At 36.6% G+C, this 26,158-nt stretch overlaps 1 protein-coding gene across 3 annotated transcripts; it reads right to left on the reverse strand.

Annotated features, from left to right (window-relative positions):
• Window positions 1–195: 195 nt before the first annotated feature.
• On the reverse strand, window positions 196–24,779 carry LOC131360954 (transmembrane channel-like protein 3). Of its 3 annotated transcripts, none has more exons than XM_058401825.1 (23): window positions 24,565–24,779; window positions 23,662–23,808; window positions 21,705–21,780; window positions 18,797–18,878; window positions 18,408–18,514; window positions 16,717–16,815; window positions 16,472–16,614; window positions 15,507–15,654; window positions 14,284–14,327; window positions 12,734–12,881; window positions 11,523–11,632; window positions 11,358–11,436; window positions 10,539–10,814; window positions 9,458–9,586; window positions 9,296–9,363; window positions 8,814–8,942; window positions 6,105–6,215; window positions 4,182–4,307; window positions 3,956–4,034; window positions 3,797–3,839; window positions 3,062–3,287; window positions 2,900–2,971; window positions 196–2,047 (listed from the first exon to the last, which is right to left on the reverse strand). In XM_058401825.1, exons 1-23 carry the CDS (start codon window positions 24,678–24,680, stop codon window positions 1,207–1,209), a joined length of 3,399 nt encoding a protein of 1,132 aa, XP_058257808.1. In that variant the 5' UTR covers window positions 24,681–24,779; the 3' UTR covers window positions 196–1,206. The 3 variants fall into 3 exon arrangements, with proteins under 3 accessions (XP_058257808.1, XP_058257807.1, XP_058257810.1); XM_058401824.1 differs by having other exon boundaries at window positions 3,062–3,290; XM_058401827.1 differs by lacking the exon at window positions 6,105–6,215 and having other exon boundaries at window positions 3,062–3,290.
• Window positions 24,780–26,158: the final 1,379 nt, after the last annotated feature.

The raw sequence follows: 26,158 nt of genomic DNA on the forward strand, positions 1-26,158 counted from the left end.
ACTTTAATTTAAGAAGAAGAAGAAGAAGAAAAAAAAAAATATATATATATATATATATATATATATATATATATATATATATATATATATATATATATATATATATATATATATAAATAATAAGTGAGTAATTGGTCATTAAACAATTGTCATTTGACTCAGTTTCAGCAGATATAGCCACATCAGATAGAGCTTTCTAAAAACACTTTATTTTCAAAATCATAAATTTATATACATTAAGAAATAATCTTGAGCAATTTGTTACCGGGACTGACAAAATTACTCAGTTTTATTCGCCAGCATGGTCGTACAGTTAAAAATTTGTAATGAAACAATCTGCAAGGTTAGCATCAGGATGTTTTTATGACTTCATTTGTTTAGCAACTGAATCCACCTACATTACCCATGTTTATTAGAATTCATACACATTTTTCATGAAACCTGGTTTCACAGTTTCACTGGTCAGCGCCTTGCATTTGCAAAAGGTTTTGACTGAGTAATGAAGCATCAAGTTGGTGACCCCATTTTGTCTCTCTGCTCAGCTTCTAAACTCATGCACCCTTGAGAATTGTTGCATCATAGTTTCCTATTTTGTTCACATCAGCAAAATGCAGATTTGAAGGAAGACCAGCAGGAGTTTAAAGCACGATTTGAGCTGTAGATGAAAACAAAATGCCTAGATGCTATTCAATATTGGTCCAAAATGTGAAAAAGTTCAATAAATATGGCCACAAAGTTGTCCTTACTTGAATGCCATACTACCTAATTTAGAAAAAAGTGTAAATAAGCGTATAATAGGCATGGGTATTTCTCAAGTTTAGATTTTTCATTCTATCTAATTTACAAAGTATGTAGTTCTTCTATCATAAAGAAGAAAAGATCAACATTTACCGTTATCCAGCATGTATATTGCAATCAAACATTTTGAATTATCTGTGATCTGAAAAACATTTCTGGAAAATAATTTGTGTCTTTCATAGGAATTAGCACATTTAAGCAACAGGAAGATTCAGTTCTGATTAGTCTATTGATTACATACTGTATATATGCTCTTAATATCACTTTATAATATCATATAGGGAATAAATTATATTTTACATTTACATTTTGCTTGCTGTAGTCTTACCTACGTGTACCTTACCTATGTGCTTTAAAACACAACTACTGGAATTTTCAGTGTTGTTATAATATACGCAATATTTGTAGTCAAACATTTGAGCACACAAGATCTTTTGATCCAGTCATGTTCAGTTCAGCACTGGTTTTCGACTTCTTTTTAGTCACTTTAGTGTTGTGTTTTAGGTATTTCTCTTTGTTGTGGATGACTTGGATGTACTGGTCAGTGCTGCTGTTCTGTTGGTCACTGCTGGACTCCAGCGAGGCCGAATCCGACTCTGTCAGTGACGGCTCCCCTTTGCGTTTGTTCTTAGGCTTGACGTGAGGTTCTCCATGCCTGTGTGGTGTTTCCGTGACTTTCATACTCGTCCGTGTGCGGCTACGAGGGCCTTCCTCCTCCCACTCGAGATAATCATCTTCTTCTTCCTCTCCATACACTCTTCGTGCTAGACGGCTGTCCAGAGTTTCGCCAATGTAAAAGCGTGCTGGTGATCTCTGATGGAGATCAGAGAGTGACTTAGGCCGATGTGAATGCCCTAAAGACCCTCGCTTTCCACCATCGTTAGCTTCATCTTCCTCCTCTTCTTCACTGAGGTGGGGCTGCTGACTTCGGGGAATGTAGCACTTCACATTACGAGGGTAAAGCTCCACGATCTCAGTTGGCTCATCCACCACACGATAGTGCCTCGGCAGACGCATGGTGGAACGCATAACCTTCTTGCGTGGTTCATGCTCGTTTAGGATGACGTACCGGGTGGTGTGAGCACGCCGGCCCAGGTAGCTCTGTGCTGTGACAATACCAGGCTCTGGGTGCATGGGCCTGAGGCTCTTCCTGAACACCGGGTCTGAATGGACACTCTCAGAGAAACGCACAGAAGGATTATAGGCCATGTGGTGGTATGATTTAGAGCGGCCTTGATAGGCTGGATGCCTGAGAAACAAATGGATTTTAGTAACATAATGTTGTGGTATAAATTAGCTGAATCTCCTATACTCTTCAAGATCCATGAATCATGGCTTCTCTTTAGAACCTAGATGCTTAATAAACAAACATGTTGTGTGTCCAACATTTGCTTCTTTAGTATTACATTGGAGATATCGCATGAGAAACATAAATAGGCCCCATAATCACATTTTTTGCCAGAACTCCTATTGGGGATCAATAGCCCATCCCTTTATCTATCCATTACTTGTAAATGAATGATTTTGTAAATTATGCAGATCCATCTTCAAATTTTCAGAGGGTGTATAATGACAAATTGCACAAATATGTGCTTCTGGTTATCCAAGATGGCTGCAAATAGCTGTTTTTTTACTGTGTCCTATCACAATAGCAAGTTTAAGGCACATATTTACAAAGATTATAGTGAGCTATACTTCTATTACTCGTTAGCTACATAATTCAAGTATTTCCAGTGCAAATCACAACAAGCAAATGTCATTTGCTACTTTTGTGTTAATGGAGAAACTGTAAATTGTCATTTCGCCAAACTCTCCATTTAAAACATACACTGGTGACCCAAACAACTCTATCTTTTTTATCACTTTGGTGAATGAAAATGAAATTGTGGACTCAAGCTTTTATGCTGCAAAGCTGTCAGCATGATGGAAGATGTTTAAATGCTTTAAATGATGACAAAATAAATGACTGGCCCTGCTATGAAGCCTTCTAATGATTATGAATTTGTCTCCCTCAGAGATGTTCATGAGCAACAACACATTTTTAAATGGATGTATTCAAGGCCAATATGTTTTTTTGTGAACCTTTAAAAGAAAGCCAAACCTGATGGGGATGTACTCCACCCTTTGAATCTCCCTCTGTGGAACGGAGGGGCTGCTGAATACTCTGTAAGCACTGCACAAGCAGAGATGGAAGTGGGAGGTTTATGGGAAAATGTATCGAGTGCTGAAGGGCCAGAGAAGAGGAATGGTCATTAGGACAGACCTGCTAGGCTTGGGTCTCACAAGGATGGATGGACTCCTGTCTTCAGGCCGAGAGGCTGACTGAGCAATCGTGCGGATGCTGTTGCTGTGACGGCCAGGCGAAAGGATTTTGTTGACGCTACCATTGCGACGTGGAGGCGAAGCAGACCGCGCTGGTGACTCCATACTGGTGATGTCACTCTCCTGCTCAGGTTTTTGCTCACCACCCTCAGGTGGCTGGAGACGTGCTACTTAGAACACACCCAGTGAATTCACAAAGGAGTACATAATGTGCATTATGTTAATGAATAATCACTCTCTCTACACAACTTCTCCATGCAGTCAGGCTTTCTGATTGTTAATTTCATTTGTAAACTTTCTGTATAGGTAATGACCCACTTATGTACCATTTACCATTAATCATGCATCTGTTAATATGACATATAAACTCAAGAATACACAAAAGTATATTAAGTAATGATACTTATATCATCATTACTAATGTTCATTCATTCATCTACAGTAAATGTTTTATCCTGGTCATGATTGCAGTGGGTCCGGAACACTGGACACGAGACAGAAATACATCCTGAAGAAACACCTCTGTTTGGTGGAGATGCTACCCACAACACCGCCATGTCACCACACTATACTTACATTATATACATAATAAAGTAGAGCGTATAATATGGTTATATAATCAGTTTTAAAATCAGATGATTGAGGGAAAATATCAATATTACTTTGGTTCTTTTACCTGCAGCCAAATGAAACACTTTCTTCTTGTCATCTGTGCGTTCCTGAAGCAATGAAATATCAAAATCACATTTCATACATTCTAAAACTATCAAAACATGCAATGATTTTTTTCTTTGTTTAGATTTCAATCTTAGCCTTTTATTGATGAATGACTCACTGTCTGAAGCTGCATTCGTAGCTGGTTGTTGGTGAACTTGAGAGACCTGGCAATGGACTGCAGATAGTAGATCAGCATGCTGGAAACAATACGATATTGAAAAACCACACTGATAACAGCAGCTTTGGAGGAGTAAATGATAAACAAAGCAAGAGATTTTATCATCTGTTGAGTTTATTTATTTCCCTGAGGTAATTGAGCTTGGATAAGTGTTAGCATGACTTACAAGAGAAGCAAGAGAGCTGGCAGAACCACCACAGGACTTGTGACATAACTCATCACCCTACTAAACCAAGCAGGGAAGTCCTTCTCTATTGTCTCGGAGATGATGTCGTAGATCTTCTCTTGACCACTACAGAGGTAGATCAGAAAATTTTAAAAATTTTAAAATTTAGTTAGGAGATATTCACCCACGTTACATTGTTGTTTACTCAGTAGAATTGTTAGTACCTCAGTGAGTACCATAGATCACCTCAGCCACAATGCTATTCGCCATAGCACATGACCTTGAGTAGTCTACTAGTCTATTAATATGACTGCTTCCAAAGTTAAAACATAAAGCTAAGAAACTATAAACTATAAACAAGATTTGATATCACAAGAAAAAAAAAAAGGCCACTACAAGGCTGTAAAAAAGTAACAATATAGTAACTGTAGAAATTAAAACAAATGGCTTGTCTGGAGATTTTATTAGCCGGCTCATCAGCATGGCAGCTTATACAATTATCACATTCTTTAGAAAAAGTAAAAGTAAAAGGCCCATTCTTTAAAACACTGAATCACTTATGTACAAATGAAATATAAAGTGGTTCATACATAAAGTCCTATACTTGTAGGATCAATGTAAGCTCGATGATGGTTTCTTTACAAAAAAAAAAAGAAAGAAATAGGAAAGAAATCCATTGATCTAATTTCTGTACCACTTACCCTACACAGGATTGCAGGGAACCTGAAGTCTATCCCAGGGACATTCTGGGTACATGGACAGGGTGCCAATCCATCAAATAGCACAACACACACTCACACACCAGTTCATACACTACAGTCAATTTAGAGATGCCAATCAGCTTACGGCGCATGTCTTTGGATTGGGGAGGAAATACCTGAAGCATGGGGTAGAACATGTAAACTCCCAACCCAGAGATGCGAGCCAAATGTGAAAACCATTAAAAGATTTCATTTTAATTTGAATTAATTTGAATTCGAATTGAGTTCATCCACCTCCAGTGGCAAAGAATAGGTGGTCAATGACTATTCTTCTGAATCTGACCAGTGGTAGGTTCTAGGATTTATTGGATATAATACATCATTTCTGGTATTTGTTAAAGTATGGTACATAACATAGCTTGGGTTATGCAACTATTGAATGTATTGTAGTGATTAAACTAGGCGTTTGTTGTATGTTGTATGTTGTAAATTGTATGTTAGGAACAAACTTAAATTGTTTAGATAAATAAATAAATAAATAAATAAATAAATAAATAAATAAATAAATAAATAAATAAATAAATAAATAAATATTGGATTTATAGAAAATATCCATCCACTAAACGTAATCAATCAACCAAGACCGTTTACAAAATTTGTTTCATTAGATTTACCTTGAGGGGTGTGAAGCTAACAATAAACAGACATTGGTTAGATAGAATCAGGAAGAAACCGATTTTAGCTTCAAGATGTCCATTGTCCATTTTTATAGATCAGAGTCAGAACAGGGTCACAAATCACATATGGTGATTTGAAGCCGGTGATAATGCTGATAATGCTAAAATGGTGGCTATAAGTTTCTTTTATAAATAACATGCTAGTTACAGACACCAAACAAGCCTTGATGAAATGGGCGAAATGACAGCTGTAACAGTTTCATGTTTAGATGAAATATTCCTGCACATTAGAACCCTAACTCCACAAATGCAGCTTTCGATTCAGTACAGTACACATAGAGTGACTGCAGGGAAATTAACTTTCTATGAAATCTTTTCTCCTGATAAAGATCACTTTGAATACGGTGAGGTTGTATGCAGCTGCTGGCAAAGATTAAGCAGGAGGGCTTAATGAAAGTGGCTTTAACGGTTTGCACACACACACACACACACACACACACACATATTTCGCTTCAGATGGAGGTTTATAAGTCTGACTCATTTACCTAAAAGGTCCGCAGTGCTGCGACGGTCTATACCTCACAATCGCAAAGATAGTTGGTAGCATGCAGAGGAAGAGCATGAAAAGGAGCATGGCCAGGTAGAAATTATTAGATCTGGGAATTAAAAGGGGAAAAAAAGACATTTCATAGGTGTCAACATTGCTAGCAATAAAATCAAGTAGGCAGACAAACAATTTACCATTCACCTTGGTGTACAGGATGGCTTGAGAAAACCATACATGATCAATGATAGTGGTTGGACTGAAAAAATGTACACTTTTATTTTTATTGAAATAAAAGGAAAGCATCAAACCAAGAACTTTCCTGCTCAGATGTGGACACAAAACATTTTAGTACATGAATAAATCTACGAACTAGCCCTATGCTGTAGACATTGAAAGAAAATACTTTATACAGTGATTCACATCATGTTTTATCCTGTGCTTGTTGTCCTATTTTTCAACATAGAAATATAAAATCTTCCTTTTGTTTTCTGCTTGTTTAAAAGCCTGAAAAGCAAATTCACAGCTGAATATTCCCCTAGCAAAGCAAATCACAAACATGTCTTTCACAGCCCATGCTGTGAAACTGCTTCACATAATTCCACTGTTTTATTTTTAATGATAGCTGATTTTTTTTAAGTGGTTTCTGTATCCATGTGGCAAGGGGTTATTCAATAATTCAGAAATCTAAACAGGCTAGAACTGTAAATAACAAGATTTTCCGTGACCTTTCGTGAATATCTTAAAAATGCACACCTGTTATGAAATACTCGAGTGGATCCAATTGTTTTTTTTCCCTACTTGAAATATTGTATTGCTTCATGAGCCACAATCATTTCACTGCATTCAGGGTTTCATGGCATTATGAAAGAACCCAATGTCAGAAGATAGATGGTGGGTGAAAGAGATGATTCCTTCCTCACATCTGTGACTGACTGATAAGCTTGTAACAGACTATGACAACACGGTCATTAAATAAATCAGATCAAGAAAGCAAAAGCGAAGGATGGAGGTATGCAAAGCTCAGCTGCACTCCAGAGCCAAAAGAGAAAGCAAGAAAAAGAGAAAAATGAATCTAAACTGGATCATTGAGACTTACTGGTCTTTGATCTAAATGGCTCCTGATAAAGTCGTGTTTCACGCTAAATTAATTTTATTTAGTCAGAGACCCTAAAATATAGAGAACGCTCTCGCTGACTCACAAAGTGAATGAAGGTTCACTGCTTCACAGATTTATACAGCCTGTAAAAAAGGGGGGATTTCAGCAAGTGTATATAATATAGCTATCCAGACTGCCATCCTCCCACCTAAAATATAGAAACACACATTTCTTGTTTTAAAAAAAATGTTTTCCAAACTATGTGAAGTCAATATCTACAGTATAAGGTGCTGGTGATGCTGTTTCACCATCACATTCATTCATTTTTCATCTTCAATTCCCATAGTATGCTCTAAACTTCACCATTTTACCTCTCATATACACTAGGCTTGGGATAAAATGATCTCAGGTACACACAAATGCTTTCAATATTCACATAAAATAGATTTTCAGGCTGTAATATCACTCTCAGATTCACAATAAATCTCTCCCAAAATCCTCACATGCAGTACGTTTTTATTCTTACAACCCAAACACGTGATTGTTTTCACATTGATTACATTATTTTCACAAACTCCTGAGAACATGTGATTATTTATCAGACATTATTTACATGATGTCGTGTTCACCTGAGTTCATGTGTGCAGTTATATGAATTATTATGTGAAAGCATTTAATGTGAACGTGATTTAGCATGAAATTGAAGATGAGAATCTTGTACTGTATTTGTAAGAGGTAATGTGTGTGTGTGTGAGTGTGTGTGAGAGAGAGAGAGAGAGAGAGAGAGAGAGAGAGTGAGAGATAAAGAGAGAGAGAGAGAGAGAGAGAGAGCTTTTCATGTGAATGTGAGAGGTATTGTGGTAAATGTGAGAGCATTTTATGTGAATGTGAAGGTAAATAAATGACATATTTTTGCATTTGCAAGAGCTGTTTATGTGAAAGGCAGAACATTTTATGTGGATGTGAGAGCATTTAGTGTGAATGTGAGAGCATTTAGTGTCAATGTGAAAGCATTCGTGTGTATGTGAGAGAATTCTACATAAATTTAAGGGTGAAAACTAATGAAAGGTAGGAAACTATATTTGAATATTGAATGTAGATGTTATAATTAAAACTGTTATACAATACTGGAATAGAAGTAAAAGCAGATGCATTTATAGGTAAGAGAATTTTATATGAAGGCAGACAGAAAAATGCAAGAGAATTTTATGTGAATGTGAGAGAATTTCATGTGAAAGTGGGAGATTTATGTTTGTGAGGGATAATCCAATAAATGTGAAAGCACGTTATGTAAATCTGCAAAAAATGTTTAGATGTGAGAGCATTTATTTATAAGAAACATCACATACAATGGCAATTTTAGGTTTTTGTGAATACGGTTGCTAGGCTTATGTTGTATGTGAGGTGCCTTATATGGAAATGCTCTCACATTTATAAATTTTTATAGATTTACATATAATGTAAACCCAGTAGCCTTATTCCCAATACCCAGTAATGTACCCCACTGTATATTGCTATAAGTTGTTCTAATATCTTCTCTAGATTAAAAAAAACCATCTGTTTCTATAAACCCCACATATTAAATACTAATATTTAATGCCACCTTCTGACCTGGAAGCCCGGAAGACCTGCTGATGAGGAACGTTACAGGTGAGTACAGCCCAGCTTCTCAGGTACATGAGTCCGATAAGCTTTAGTACATTGAATGCAGGCAGGCAGGGTGAGAAGAAGGCCCCCATCCTACAGAGTAAGGAAGATGACAAAGATTTATATAAGCTGTTGGAATGCTTTTACATTGCCAGAGCTGCTGATACTGATCCCAGCCAAAAGCAAGCCATTATTAACAGATTACAAATCTGAGGGCCAATGGAGCACAGTGTGTCCTTGCGAGGACTGTAGGTAAAATGAAATCGAGCGAAACAGAGTTTAGAGGGCACGGAATTACGATGCGGCAATGTACTATGATGCTGAACATGATGGAAAAGTCATTAAGTGATAAAAACTTTATATGTGGTTTTAGTAAACAATAACACGACTATTACAGTTGCATTTTATAACAAGTAAATAATAAGTTCATTATCACTCTTACATACCATATCATTCCCTGGTTATATATTAGATGTAGGACGTTTTCAGCTATCTTGAATTCACCATATTCAGGCTGTGAAAGAAGTACACATGAAATTTTTTTAACATATGCATGGCATAAGAAAACAACTTATATGAAGTAAGTTTTGAAATTAAATCTCTCTCACAAATTTGCTCTCCAAATCCCAGCAGCAGCAGTCACTCAGGTATCGAACCACCAGGCCCCGGATAAAATCGATCAGCAAAATGCTAGCCACGGTGAAGATCATGTCAATGATCGAGAGCTTCAACATTTCCTGTAAACCAAATAAGCAGGAGACACATTTGCTCTACCTAACTGGGCGCTGTCCCCCCGTTGTGTAACACTACTCCTCTTAGAAATCTTAGAAAAGCTCCTCGATGAAGACTATTAAATCAGCACTATGGATTGCATCATGGAGAATTGATGTGCTCTGTCTCTGCCTACTGATAGTTTCATTAAGTAACTGTCTGGCCCGACGATTCAATCCATGCATTCATGTATTCAATCCATAGTCATTTCATTGCCGTCCAGAGGAAAACAATTACTACAGGACATTACATTTTCATTTTTCTTCCTCTGTCAGCATTAATGCCATATTTATGAAGGCTTTTGAGCAAACTAATGACATTGGTTAGCTTAAAGTCTGAGCTACTACAGGAGCTGATAAGTGCTTGTTAGCTTCACCGCTAGTATAAATTGTTAGGTTATTAGTGTTGTGTATTTAAAAAATTGTGGTTCATACAATGTGAATCCACAGCAAAAAGAATTCTAATAGTTTTGACACCATAGGCAAACTGAGATTGGCCTGGTGTCTATTTTGGGTGGTTATATTTGCCCTGCCTTTCCAACATTTTGGCATCAGTGGAGTTATGAGGGCAAATACACACTTTTACAGAATTTCCAGAAACCTTTGCCGGAATTGTGGCTTTAGCTCAACATTAGTGTGCTACTATATTTTTATCTACTTTGTTTCTAGCATTAGTTGCGTACAAATGTATTGTAAAAGGTGTTCTAAGATTGACTGGCACTAAAATCTCTTTAAAGGATAACATTGTATAATTGATTTTAATAGTAGCAGCTCTGCATCTGATTTTGGTTACCTCTTCTAATATAGTTTTTATACTTCATGCACATGCAGGTATTATGTTTTACAACTTTAACAACAAAACAGCCTTCTATGTTAGATTCTAAACATGACTTAACACTTAAAAGTGGTTATATCTCACCTGCCCAACATAGGTCTCCCAGCACTGATCCTGCTGGGATTTACCATTGTATTCATATAGTATGGTTTGGTTCGTTCCGGCAAGGACTGGTGCTGATGGTCCAGACACAAAACTGTGCTTGACATTGATGGTGGTGCGGTTCAGGTCCATTACAGCCATGGTGAAAGTGCTATTCCTTCCTTCAGTGATTTCGGGGACGATGGTGGACAGGTTGGTCTCTGCAGGCTGGGAAATGGTGGCCAGGTATGATGTGGAGTCAGACCAGTTTCCTGGAATCTGAGACAAAAATGGAATTAAATGAAATCTTGTATTGAACTAATTTGTCATGGTAGTGCCAATAATGGTGCTGAACTTCACTACGCATCAACCACAGCATGTCACATGATCATCCCACACACCTCATCACATATAAGTCACATTTTGTACAGCACACATTGTGTAGCTTTTGATTTGTGGCACCCATGTTAGAGTTTGGTCTTTGTTTGTTGTTCATCATGTTCATGCTTATATTCTTGTTTTGGTTATATTTCTGTGTTTTATTAAAAAAAAATATTAAAAATCTGCACTTGCATACAGCTCAGCTATCCATTTCTGACAATTTTGGCTACATTGCCTTGTTTGCCTATTGACCACAGCCTTTGTGATTATGCCTTTTGTCAGCTGATTTGGATTTCAGAAATAATGCAAGCAACCTGTACATTTTCTTCATGTAGTTCGTTTCAGCCATTAGTATATGTCTTTAAGTATGCTGGAATTAGACAGGAAGGTTAGACATTTGTCTCTTTAAGAATTAGAGAATAATTCAGAAACGTTACTTACCTCAGAGCTCATGCTATTCACTTTGTCCAACAGGGCAATTATCAGACTATAGAGGTTTCCAAGATACAACACCAGCACTCTAATTCAAACCCAGAATGGGAAATCAGGTCATTAGAAAAGCCAACATTTTGTTTTAAACTATTGCACATCGTAATCTTATCAGACCTGGCAAGTTGGAAACGAAGGCTGGTTCTTGGGTGATACATCTCCAACTGGGCCACCAGCTCAAAGGCAGAGGGAGCGATCATAGTAATGAGGGACACCACTACACTCACCTAGCACACAGAGAGGACACACTGTAATATAACATACACAGGCAAGCCCTTAATCTTTTTACATCATGGCTAATCATCTGAATATTAATTTATTTTAATTAAATTAATTTTGGATGAATATATATATATATATATATATATATATATATAAACAGTATTGCTGTGAAATGTCAAGGGGAAAAAAATCATACAGTACAAAATCATTGTAACTGTGATTATAATAGCTATAATAATGTGCTTTATATAGTCCCTTAATAATTTATTCATATGATTTATAACTTTTGTAATACCATACACCACATGCACAACCTAATAATTTACTATTAATTTATTGACATTTAAAATGTAAACACTGAGTGTTTTTCCTAGATTTCCGACTTTCCATTTTTTAATATTTTAGAACAACACTTTCTATGGAGGCCAAATGTTTAATGACCTGTGAACATATTCATAATATATCATTTTATAAGGCATTTTAATATCTTATCATTACTTATGAAAATATGCTACATTTTACAGCAAGAGCTATGATGCATTATGAACTTAATGTTCATTAACTGGCATTATATTATAACCTAATTGTAATATCTTATTACTTCTGTTTGTAATCTATAAGTGATACAAATGTTAAACAAATAAATGGTTTTATATTCTGAAGAATTTCTAACTATGATGAAGCACAAGGATACGCTGGGTTGAGTTTATGGTAATGTGTTACAAACACAGGTTATAAAGCTAGATGCTATTAAATCATAATACACATTTCTAAAAAGTGTAGTGTAATTTTTTATAATTGATTACATAAAACAATGTTTACAATGCTTTATGATTGCAGTATAACATTATACTGTAGATATGTTCATTATTATTATTATTATTATTACCAAATTATTTACTTTAGCTGTCAGAGAAATCCTTGTATTATACTGAAACTTGTATATTCCTTCGATTTTTTCCATACATTTGCTAAATATGTTTGCAAAAAAACAAAAACAAAAAACAAACAAAACATCTATCGACCTACAAAATGCGACTTATGGGTAACTCCATTAATTTACCAGTTCACTTTGAAACACAAAGACCATCAAATTTCAGCAAGACCTCATTCTTTTCCCACAGGGTTAGCTCTGCTTTCTGCTGCTCCAGCTTCTGTGAGCGGTCCACAACAAAGTAGATGATGTAGATGCTGCCTGCCAGTGAGAGCAGGACCAGGATGTTGGCCAGAATCCGCAAACTGATCAAAACTGCTCTGCATGGGAAGATCCGAAAAAAAAAATCCATCTCATTCATATGCGTAGATAGAATTTCACTAATACAGGCAGTTAAATTGTAATTAAATTTCAAGTAAATAATCCGTATCACAGGCTTACGTAAGAAGAAGTCTTGATTAAATAGTTTCCTCTTGACTAGATACTAACCCTCATTGATCTCAGTATGAGGATGTCGGTTGCAAAATAAAATTTAATTGCATGATAAATCGTATAACAGGGACAAATATATGGAGATTGATTGATGAGGAAGATCTTTCTAAATCAAGGAACTGAATAATATTTTATTATACTTAATGTTTTTGGGTTTGTTACATTCTAGAATCTAAAATGAAGCTGGGATGCAGTGCTGATGCTAATTATAATTGTGTATAGGTCCATCCACCCATCCGTCCGTCCATCCCTCTCTGTCTCTCTTTCCTTCTCTCTCTCTCTCTCTCTCTCTCTCTCTCTCTCTCTCACCCATCAATGCACCCATACACCCATCTCTCATCTCTCCCTTCAGACATTCTACCATCCATCCATTCACTCATCTATTTATCCACCTTTCCATCCATCCATCCATCCCTCTGACTCACATCCATCAATGCACCCAACTTACATTTACCAATCACTTGCTCCAACCATTTCTCTTTTCATCTTTTCTTCCATTCACCCATCTCTACCTTCAATCCTTCTACCTCCTATCCACTCATTCATCTGTTTTTATTTATCCTATTCATCCATCCATCCATCCATCCATCCATCCATCTAACTGTATTTGTGTTTCACCTTGTTGGTTTCCCAAATGGTCTATTGGCAAGTATATGACTTTACATGTTTGGTGTTTTTCTAAAAAGTAATTCTTTTAGCCTTTTGAATTTAAACTGTATACTGAATCAACAAAACTTTGAAAGGTCTAATACAAAAAATGGCACAGCACAGTGTCAATTTTGGGGTGTGTTTATTTGCTTGTTTTTGTTAATTTGCTGTGGGTGTCTAAGTGTGTATGTAGACACACAGCTGAGCAATCCACTTTAATATATGAGCAGCTCTGATGGTGATTTAGGAGCAGTCATCTGCTGCAGTAAAAGCTGTGTGTATGAAATACGGTGGGAGGTTTTGTGCTGCGATTGCAGTCGATGTGGACAGAGTGAGTAAATCAGAGCTCTGCACTCTACGCTAAGAACAACACTATCACCCTAATTCACCCACTGATACTGATCATTTCCCTTCCTTGAAAGCAAACATTACAAACACTCGAGTGACCCTCACTGAAATGAGAGGAAGGAGCAGAGCTGGATTTGCAGCACAGGCAGAGAAATTGGGTTTGAGAAGCAATTTGATACAGTAAATGATACAGGTGGTCAAAGAAAGCTTGAAAAGGTTGGTAAAACCACCCACAGGCTAGTCTCCTTCTTCTTCTCTTGCTCTTCCACAATGGCCTCCTTCAAAATAAGATATTGAAGCGCATATCAGTACAAACTGAGAAGCACCATAGACACCATAACAAACACATCTACAGGTGAGTAAATATTTTAGTTTAGTCATGGTGATGGGGTGTAGATCTACCCAGACCTGCCAGACTTTACACAATTTGTGTAGGCATTTGGCAGATACCCTGATCCATAGCAACTTACATTTATCTAATTTATACAACTCAGCAACTGAGGGTTAAGGGCCTTATTCAAGGGCCCAGCAGTGTCAGCTTAGTGGTCCTGGGATTCAAAGTCACAACCTTTCTGTCAGTAGTCCATCAATGAGCTACCACTTTCTGTCTTAAATGACACTTTGAAAGCCCCGCCCACATCCTCCCATCTCAAATGAGGGAGTGGTAGCTCAGTGGTTAAAATGTTGTACTACAGATTGAAAGGATGTGAGTTTAAGTCCCAGGACAACCAAAATACCACTGCCGGACCCTTCGGAAAGGCCCTTAACCCTGAACTGCTCGGTCTGTATAAATAAATTAAAGGTAAGTCACTCCGGAAAATGGTGTCTACCAAAAGTTGTAAATGTTTCCATATTTCATTTTCTGCCCATGTTTATTAAAGCCAAATAAAATCTACAAATGTATGTTTGACTTGGCTTGAGGTTAGATATTATTAGAGATTTATGAGAATATTTATTAAAAATGCTTCTTATTTTCATCGGTCAGTGCAGCCATGTTGCTGTCCAACAATATGGACAGACCCATTAACCACTACTTTAAGCAAGGTCTGTGTACAACTCTGATTATCTTCATGTCTACCACTGTTTACATTTATGTTTATGATATGCTAGTTGATTAGTATTTGGAAAGAAAATTTATGGCATAATGGCCACACCCCCTTTAATGGAACTACTTCTTAAAGATCATACCCTCAAAAGATTCAGTCATGGCTGCTTTCTAATTTTCAGCCCAATGTACACTGCTTTGCAGTAATATTATAAATACTGAGACTAATGCATACCCTTAACACCCATAATCAGTAATACTGACAGGCTCTCCATATGGAAATTATCACTGGTACGAGAGAACATAAAATTCCTGGGTAGATTATGATGTAATAAAAGAAATGTAGTGGAACATTGGGAACCAAATCATGCAGATCAAGATGTCTGTGTCATGGGTTATGGCATATACTCACCCTGATGTTATTGACTATTGCTGCTCCTTTGCTCTCAGCAGCCTCGGGATTGCCGATCAGGTAGTCCCAGGCACAGAAGATTCGCCAGCAGAAGGTGTAGTTCTCACTGGACGCACTGGATAAACTCAACCGTGAGTTTTTTGCCATTCTGTAGAAAAGAAATACATTCACCCCAGTATAACACTAATAGAATGATGTTAAAATAATATGTGATCATTCTGTGTGCAGCACTGCTAAATTATATATTTAGCTTGATTTTCTATATTCATGCATTGTTTTAGACAGCTTTCAGGTAAATATGTTCCACTACTAATTGTTTGTTTTAGAATGTAAGACAATTAGAGAATTAAAGGTCAAATCTTTACTGTATCTCTTCATTCTGAGTCTTTTTCTTGGACTACATTTGTTCATTGCTTACAATGGACAAAAACAGTCTAAACACCTCTGTTTCAGCATTTCCTTTTTTTCTATTAATAATAATATTTATTTGTAATTTTAACAGGGGTGTGTAGACATACATTTTTCTTTTAAATATCCATTGTATTTAAGCTAATTTGCTCTAAAGGAGATTATACATAGCTACTGTAACACAGTTTGACGTTGCAGGTTGAATTTAATGATACACGAGACAAACTAAGGAGATTTTTAACAACATTATATGTAACTACTAATTAAAAGTATACGTACAATGCTTCATTCATTAACACATTTTCAAAATGTATTAAATATACATTTTTGTAATGTAGTTGTCATCAGGCGTCAGTGGTATGAGAATAATAAAACAGTTCAGCACATGCTGTTAATTGAAAATAATCCAATTTAAGGCAGTAACAATAACTCCTCAAGCCACATCATGCCACTACATCATTAATTATTTTAATAGAACACCTCACCTCTAATACACGTTTTATTCCTTAATTATTATTGCATCTATCACTGATTACAAGCAGACCTGTAATGATTACTTTCTTAAGAGAGTGATGAAGCTGTAGGCAAAAACAGCCATCCCAACAAGAAAGTAGGCCAAGGGCAGGCGATATCCGGCGCTGCCAATCTTACGCACGTTTCCATAATAGCCATAGAAAAGCACAGAATACTGCAGGTAACCCTAAAAAAGGAGAACAAATTTCACAACAAAGCAGTCCAAAGCTGAGTACTGTACTTATAAATTTCAGACAATCTACAAATGGTCAGTGTATAAAGATCTTGCCCCGAGTGACCAGATGGTGTCAAGGTCCTGAGCTGAAGCGATTTGGTCCTTTGGGATGGTTTTGCTGCGTGTGGTGCCAAAAGGAGCACCGGCGAGGAGCTAATGGAGAGATGACACATAAAATGGGGGGGGGGGGTACAGGATGAGTGATGGAGGCTGATACTTGAGCAGGGAAATTGCTTTGTATCCCTGTGTCAGGAAGCAATATAAATCTGGCCTCTTTTTACTGACAAAACAAAGCATGACATGTGAGGTTATATTAAGGGTCAAGTGCAGAGAGGGAAACTTTGAAGACACATATAATGCATTTTGTCATATTGATGTCATACATTTTTGACTAAAAAAGCTAAATTATCCTGTTATATATAATATAAGGAACTAATCTGTAAAACATCAGTAAGTATAGTGTAGCTGTATACAAAAAACTAGGATCATAATATATACTAATACATGGTATTCATTTTATGTTATTTTTCATATTCACCGATCAGGCATAACATTATGACAGGTGAAGTGAATAACACTGATTATCTCCTGATCATGGCACCTATTAGTGGGTGGGATATATTAGGCAGCAAGTGAACATTTTGTTCTTAAAGTTGATGGGTTAGAAGCAGGAAAAATGGGCAAGCGAAGGTTTGACAAGGGCCAAATTGTGATGACTAGACATCTGGATCAGAGCATCTCCAAAACTGCTCTTGTGGGGTGTTCCCAGTCTGCAGTGGTCAGTATCTATCAAAAGTGGTCCGAGGAAGGAACAGTGGTGAACCGGTGACAGGGTCATGGGTGACCAAGGCTCATTAATGGATGTGGGGAGCGAAGGCTGGCCCGTGTGTTCCGATCCAACAGACGAGCTACTGTTGCTCAAATTGCTGAAGAAGTTGATGCTGGTTCTGATAGAAAGGTGTCAGAACACATAGTGCATCACAGTTTGTTGCGTATGGGGCTGCATAGCTGCAGACCAGTCAGGGTGCCCATGCTGACCACTGCCGAAAGCACCAACAATGGGAATGTAAGCATTAGAACTGGACTACGGAGCAATGGAAGAAGGTGGCCTGATCACGTGGATGTCCAGGTGTGTGTGCGTTGTTAACCTGGGGAACACATTGCACCAGGATGCACTATGGGAAGAAGACCATAGAAGCCGACGTAGGCAGTGTCATGCTTTGGCCAGTGTTCTGCTGGGTATCCTTGGGTCCTGCCATCGATGTGGATGTTACTTTGACACGTACCACCTACCTAAGCATTGTTGCAGACCATGTACACCCTTTCATGAAAATGGTATTCCCTGATGGCTGTGGCCTCTTTCAGCAGGATAATGTGCCGTGCCATGTTTCAGGAATAGTTTGAGGTGTTGTCTTGGCCTCAAAATTCCCCAGATCTCAATCCAACTGAGCATCTGTGGGATGTGCTGAACAAACAAGTCTGATCCATGGAGGCCCCACCTTGCAACTTACAGGACCTAAAGGATCTGCTGCTAACATCTTAATGCCAGATACCACAGCACACCTTCAGGGATCTGGTCGAGTCCATGCCTCAATGGGTCAGGGCTGTTTCAGCAGCAAAGGTGTGGCCCACACAATATAAGGCAGGTGGTCATAAGGTTATGGCTGATCAGTGTATGTGTATTAAACATTTTATAGCCCTATAACAAAGATCAATGGTGACAGATTTTTTAGGACAAAACAAACCTCAGGAAGGACAATAAAGGCTCCAGTCATAATTGTGAGGACGATGTTAATCCCAAATAGCCACCGTAGGAAAATAAAATATGAGGCGACACCGGATCCAAAGTGACCTGCAAACATGGTAAAATACTAAATATCCTAAACATTACTGAGTTCAGAGAGACCAGTATCTCGAGATGAGGATTTATTTTTGTGCTATCAAGAAAAATACATGTCCTAATCTTGAAATAACCAAATAGAAGAGCAAACAATAGTACTATATGGTCTGATTGCATGTATGTCGACTACATATCACAAAGATCAAGAAAGTAACCTTTTAAAAATATAGAATTATGGATTATACTATATAATAAAATTCATATGTTCAAATATGGGGTGATTTCTTTTCTTACTTTCAATCTTTTTAATCCTCACTTCCCATGGGATGAATAAAACAAGGATGTTGTAGAGAACTCTTGAAAGCTTCTTTAATAGCTGTGAAATGAGCAAGTGCAAATAAATCTCTTACAATCAGCCCAGATATGCTTATTTTCTGAATCTTTAGTTGTGTACTGGACCTACCAAGCAATTTTAACTAACAGATAAGGGTTAGTTTACAGGCTACAAATTATAATCCAAACTTCGTGCATACATCATTACAAAAAACACCCCAAAAATCATTGGTTTTCTCAGTAACACCATTTGTGCATGAAGAAATTCATTTCAATTTTGCAATTATTCATACAACAGAGTATAGATAGAAAGTGTATAGAAATAGCGTACAATATTATTTCACACAGAATTTAATTTGTGATTTATTACCATCTCAGTTGCTTCTAACTTATAATTCTACTTTAAAACTCTGGGTCATAATAGTGAAGGAGGAAAAAAAAAGTGATGTTTTAGTGAGGGCTGTACAGATTTTCAGATAAATTATATCTTAGGTTGTAAAACAAAATATGAACATTCATATGCAAGCCTGTTTTCCATGTAGAAGTTGTCCTGCATGCCAAAATTAGGTATGTTCAAATGTTTTTCCTGTCAGTGATATATTTTTGTGTGTGTGATTTAACTTGGCATACAGTAATGATCACCTTTATGATCTTACATTTACACTTTGGAAAACTTCCTTCTAAAGGCATTCTTTCTATGTTTCCATTAACATTACTATGTGTCCATTATCTTTTAAATACAGTTCACTTGGAATAAGAAGGACGGAATTTAACATTCCCCATTTATTTCTTTTTATCATTCCTATTCTTGAACATGACATGTCATGTTAAATGAAGTAAATAAAACCTTTTTTAGAGGCCAGAAAATGGAATTTGTTCAGCATTAAATGTCTTTGTCATGTCACACTATACAGTGGTGTTTAATGGCTCATATGAAAATAGATATTGAGTGCATTAAGAATTTGTTGCTTTTGAAAGAAGTACTGTTTCTGGTTTAGCTAGCCTACCAGGAGCAACAAATTCATATGAAAGATTAAAAAACAAAACAAAGATGATTCATTTTTTTTCACACAAATGTTTATATCTTCATCATATCATACCCATGTCTGCTCTCTGAGATGCCCCAAATTTGAAAGTGTTGTCTTCAACGATTAAAATTCTGTGTAAGGTTATCCCAACAGAGGGAAAAACACACATCTCACACTATAAGCTAATTTTATTTAGACTTGCTCTGATAAAAAATCATTCATTTGTTTATACTGATTGAAAATGTCGTATAACACATTTTCCAGCCCCAGTGTACTGGTAAATAGTGTTAAATGATGGGTTTGCTTTAACTCTTTGTTTTTTTTTGTTTTTTTTTTTTGTTTTTGTGTTCTATTGCCTTCAAACTAATATCATGTTAAGCATGTCATGTTGAGCCTTACAGCCTTTAAAAGTGAAGAGCAATTTGATAAAAGCTTAAAGCTGAAATGTTTGTGCAGCTGTTCCCATTAAAATCGATCACTAAACTGGGCAAAATATGTGTAGGCTTAAATGATTAAGATTTGTATGTAGACCACCTGTAGAAGCCTATCAACAGAAAGAGAACACAGTATTACACTTAATGCAAATAAGTGCATTATTTATCATACACTATGACAAACTATTTTTATGTTTATACTATGTTTGACAATTCATGCATACCAATCAGCAAGTGTGAAACTGGCAGATAGAACTTCCAATACTTGTTACCTACATAAGCATTTTATCTCAGGTGAAACTGTAAACTTTTAATATTTTTTCTGTCCAATTCCTACAATAATGGAATTCATAGTGCTTTCAGTTAGACAGGCTTTTAAATCTGTAATATGACCGTGACATGAGATGAGCGAAAGCAAACATTGTCAAAGCAAATGTGTAATATTTCCGATTTCAATATTCCACTGTGCCATTTCCATAATTAGTCATTTGTCATCAAATCCACTTGCTAAAAAGTCAATTAATTTTAATGCCACTCAGGCAGCCTTGCCGAATGCCACTGGAGCATTTTAATTAAATCGAGCCGTAACAACAAGCTGTAAATCTGAACGCAGCGTCTGGGGAGAGTGAAGGAACGAGAGAGTAGCACAGAAAAGGAGACAGTCAGGAAAAAAATGAAGGACCTGAACATAGACATTCCATAACAAACATATAGACAATATTTAAGTTTAAACCCTTGCTAGATGCTTTCACCAAAAGCGACTCCCAAGTGTTGAATCCAAAAGCACAGAGCTGAGCAACTGCAGGGTAAGCGTCCAGCTTATTCACTCTGCCTGATTTGAACTGCTCTCCAATCACTACAAGCTGAAGGACTGAGCTCTGAAAGTTCAGCTCAAATGCTGCTTCTCTGTATTCATTCTCACTTTGAGAACAGGGACATTTTATTATTTATGGCTACGCTGGAATGTTTCTTTAAGTTGCTGTGAGTACTTGCTACTCTGCCATTTACTCATTTTGGAATTTTTCAAAGATATGAGCTCAGGATAGACCCATAGATCCTGGAGCTGTGTGGCAGCAAAAGGTTTTGGCACCCTGTAGCCAAATATAATATAAACAAATCTGCATTCTGAAACCAAACCTAAAAGGAACCCAAAAATAATTTAAACTTGTGTGAAAGCCTTGCAGCTCCAGTGCACAAATAAGAAACACATCAGACACTAAACACGCCTTGGCTAAGTTCATTTGAGGAAAGTATATAGAAAAAAAAGCTTTATACATTGAGATTTAACAATACTTTAAGTGCCAAAGGGTAGAATTCTATGATGACTGCCAGTTATTTTAACTGGCAAGTTGAGAGAAGTCCTAACTTTTGAAATAAGCTTCATAAATTTCAGAAAGAAAAACATACGTCTGCGCCTGCAGCCTGGTATCCTCGTGTCCTCGTCAGCCTACCTTCATACTTCAGCACAATCTCCCTGGCCTGCCTGAAACACACACACACACACACACACACATATGCAGATAGCCAGGATCAGCAGTCTGGCCCATAACACATTATTCCTCCCTGTGATCGTAGCAGTGAATTACTGCTGTGCTCGGCTCTGATGAAGCCATTAATACAGAGCTTTAATGCTTCACAGGACGTTTCACTGCTGTAGGCATTCCTCTAGGATATGAACCATGCTTTTAGCTGGGTTTTCCCCAGAATGGAAGTTTTATGGACTAAAACCTGTAAAAACCACATCTTGCCTCTTTTTTTTTCTCAGATACTTACTGTATACTGTATTACACTACGATGCAATCTGGTCTGTGAGAGTTTTGCCGACAAATCTGCAGGCCAAGAATGGATTATTGATATATTTACCGAGTCTTGGATTTTTTGAAGTATATATGCGACTGATATGGTACACAAAACACTCGTTTTCTTACAGATGGCTATAAAGTTGTCATCTCACAGATGAGTTACAGTGTAAGCTGGCCAGTCAGGAGCTTTATGCATTACTGCCGGCTCTGAAGATCATGGACCTTGAAAGGAAATAAAATCTCAGATATCTTATCCGGATAATTTACAAAGGGGCATCAAACAACGTAGAGAGTAAGATGGTCATCACATAGTAAGCAGCATGAACGCAACACATAATCAATTATAAGCTGGAGTTAACAATGTTGCTGAATGCTGTTTTTAGCCTGTCTGTGTGTACAGTGTACGAGTTGTGTGTCTCCAAAGGTAAGTGTCCCTGGCCCTCGAGAGACCTCAATCAATCAAATCCAGTTAAGCATAAGATGATGTCTTCTACCGAACATATGACCTCGGATAAATGAGAAAGCCAGAGATGGGATAATGAAATAATTACTCAAGTTAGATTATTTTCCATGCGCCATACCATAAATAAAGCTATATTTGCTCTCCATTAGCATCAGTTCAGTAGCACATAAAAGCACTCTTGACTTCACATGTTATAAATTATGGAGACTTCTTGCCATTATGTTATCATGTCGTAATTGTTTTTTTTTTTTTAAATAAAAGAATCGTGAATAATTTACCATTCAAGTGTAATATAATCTTAATTAGCCAACATCTGTTAGTGGCAATACAGCCTGGGTATATTGTAAATATTATTGTGAGCCTATTTACATTTTAGCTTATAAAATTCTATACAATGCAACAATGAAAAAAATCTTCAAGGATTCTTTGAACAGTTAATGATTCTAGCTTTATTCTATCCATCTATCCATCCATCCATTCAAGATTCTGTATAATGTTACATTATGAGAAGATTATGCATGACATATAGTAAAATCCTATTTACACAACACCTCTCAGTTAAAATAATACGAACTCTACTTTAGGATTCCATAAAGACTTATTTACTTCATTGTCAGTCTCCATTGTCAGTCTGACCGTGTGCAGGATTAGCAGGATGGAAATTGAGTGGTTGTGTGTGTGCTTGGTGCCCTGTGATGGACTGATGTTTCAAGCAGAGTGTATTCCTGTCTCTAGCTTAGTGTTCCTGGATAGGCTCAGAATCAATCATGTCCCTGACTAGAAAGTGATTGCTGTAGATGAATGAACTGATAAATGAATGAATGAATGAATGAATGAATGAATGAATGAATGAATGACTCTACTAGAGTAAATATATATATATATATATATATATATATATATGGACGAATTGCAGGGTTGTACCCCATTAAACTCGCAGATTCACTTATTCCTTCTAAAGGAAGGAATTTCATTAACGACGAATTATTCAGTAAATCCAAATTGAAACTAATCAGAAAGGTATGTAGTAAGGAATGTAATCTTGATCTGATAAAATCTGATTTTGGTATTCGAGGGGTTAATATCAGCACTGACTCACTTTAAGACTTTGAGCTTGCGTCTCATTGGCCACGGTCGTGTTCGGATGTTGGCGATGATTTCCTTCTGGTACTGAATATTCTGGAACATTTCCTCAGGATCATTACTGTCCACCCGCTCTGCATCCTTATCTTCATCATCCGAGGAACTGGAGCACAATGGTTTGCATCAGAAGTTTGATTGGACAGAGTGGAATATTTTTTAAATGATATAATAATTATAGTTGGTTATAATAATTTCAATAATATAAAATAATATAATAATTAAAATCAGTTGCTTAAATAGATAGACTTTAACCTCAAGTCAAGACATGTACCTAAGAGATTAAAGCTATAAGCTATTTTATAGATATAAGCTTTAAATTATTATATATATATATATATATATATATATATATATATATATATATATATATATATATATATATATATATAGGCTGTAGGTATACTACAGACTTCAGAATAACAGAAAACATTTATGGCCATTGGTTTTCATCAAGTCTTTGATTAAAAAATGAAGGTAGACAATAAGTGATCAAGGCAAGTGGTTAAAAATGATAATGACATTTAAAGATACATTTATATTTACACTTACTGAAGAAATATACTAAAGAAATGTAGTCAGTTCTGTGCTGACTGAATGTAAGGCAACAATTGGCATGAAAAAAAAACGAATAAATACAGTAAATAAATTCAATAAATACAGTATAATACTAAATGCTTGCGTATTGAATGCATGTACTGTAATTGCATGAACTACAATTAAAGCAAAAGTGTGAAAATACTTTTCACAGTATGGCTTAGTCTGAGAACTGCTCCTAAAAATATAATAAATATAAATTATGTCATTATCAAAATAAATACTGAGAGTATTTAAGTGCTGCGAGTGAAAAATTCAGACTTACACTGGATTGTCCTGGTAAGGGGTGTAGATCTTCCTGGAGCTCTTTCTCACACTCTTGTGCCGTTTGGAGGATGTCAGTGGTTGGGTCAGTGATGTTGTTTCTCTCACCACACTCATGGCTCCAGAGTCAAACTTTCCATCTGAGCGAGTGTGTGTTTAAGTCTATCAGGGTGTGCTGTGTATTTGAATGTGTGTGTATGAGTGTGTGAGTGTGTGAGTGTGTGAGTTTGGAACATCTGTACAGTACAGGTGCAACCTGTCTGACTGGATCCAGCACTGAACGGCTGCTCTGAGCCCCTCGCCGTGTTTAACCTCACACAGCTGCTCCAATCACAGCCGGCTCAAGCTCTTAAAGGGCTAGCAATGCTCTAGTCCACTTCAGTAAGAGATGTACACTTAGTTTGGAACAATTAATAGAAGCATTATTCTCTGTCAAAACACTTGGGTTCAAGGTGACCCACATAATTCACATAATGCTAGAAACATTTTGAGCTCTCTTTTATTTCATTTTATTTACACTGTATCTAATTTAATGTGACCTTATGAATTTGTGGTTTTGGCATGGGATGTGAAGCACAAAAAATGTCTGCTAGGGTTATTAATGTTGCTAATCTATTTATTTGGAAAGTCAAGCCCTGCTGACAATACAGGATTGCTCAAGGAGAAGTTTACATTTATTTTCCATGTCATTTAGCATACACAAATTAGTGCTCTTCCTGTACATGTGAAATAAATCACTCTTTTTGACACACAACACAATCCAATCCAACTAACAACTCTTACTGCTTCCTCATTTCTGTCCATATATGGCATCCCGGCTCCACCCACAGGTTCTTTTTCATTTTTACTGGCTCTAGAATAAACCCGAGCTTATGTTATATGATGAGTGAAATGTTTATTTCACTGCTTCTCACACTGCATGACTCAAACTATGGGGGAAATTGCATCATGCTATGTGACGTCCAATTACTTTTTCTGTCATGTCAGAAATTCATTTCCACCGACAGCTGGTTGGAAGGTGTTTATTTGGACTTGAAAGCTCTCATACACTGTGCATTTTCATTTCCAATCATTTACACCAGAGCGAAATCAACACTTTTCAAATCTTTTTAAGTAACTTATGCATTTGTATGCTGGATGCAATTGGAAGGATTATACAGACTTGCTAATAGCTTGTTGAGCTCTTAAATCAGATTGGTTAGACAGTATTGAATACTTTTCAATACCACAGTCTTGTCAATAGTGCTGGCTATAATTCAAATGACAGGTTTATATTAATACTTCTAATACATTAAAATATCATACAAGGATTGCGCAATTTTCCAAAAAAAAAAAAAAAAAAATGAATCAAGCAAAACTCCCCGATATTCGAAAGAGCTTGATATTTTTCACATGTACAGCTTATTTTCCACAAATTTAGGCCAAGACGTGTCATGTGACATAACCCCGATGCATATTCAGCCAAAGCCTCTTCGAATCATGTGTGCATGAACATGAACATGAGTACAACTACCATAAAACGAAATTACATATGTGTCTAATGAAATGTAATTACTTATTTGTCTACACATAAACTAAGGATGATTTTAAATGAA

This window comes from Hemibagrus wyckioides, linkage group LG10 (assembly GCF_019097595.1).
Source record: "Hemibagrus wyckioides isolate EC202008001 linkage group LG10, SWU_Hwy_1.0, whole genome shotgun sequence".
Lineage (NCBI taxonomy): Eukaryota > Metazoa > Chordata > Actinopteri > Siluriformes > Bagridae > Hemibagrus > Hemibagrus wyckioides.

Excerpts from the sequence above, each read along its gene's own strand:
- LOC131360954 (XM_058401824.1), bottom strand. The coding sequence starts at position 24,680 with ATGAGTGTGGTGAGAGAAACAACATCACTGACCCAACCACTGACATCC. Across the intron at positions 9,364-9,457 it reads GGGATTTGGAGAGCAAATTT|CCTGAATATGGTGAATTCAA; the intron begins GTGAGAGAGATT and ends CTTCTTTCACAG. Across the intron at positions 4,035-4,181 it reads CCAGCTCTCTTGCTTCTCTT|CATGCTGATCTACTATCTGC; the intron begins GTAAGTCATGCT and ends TATTGTTTCCAG.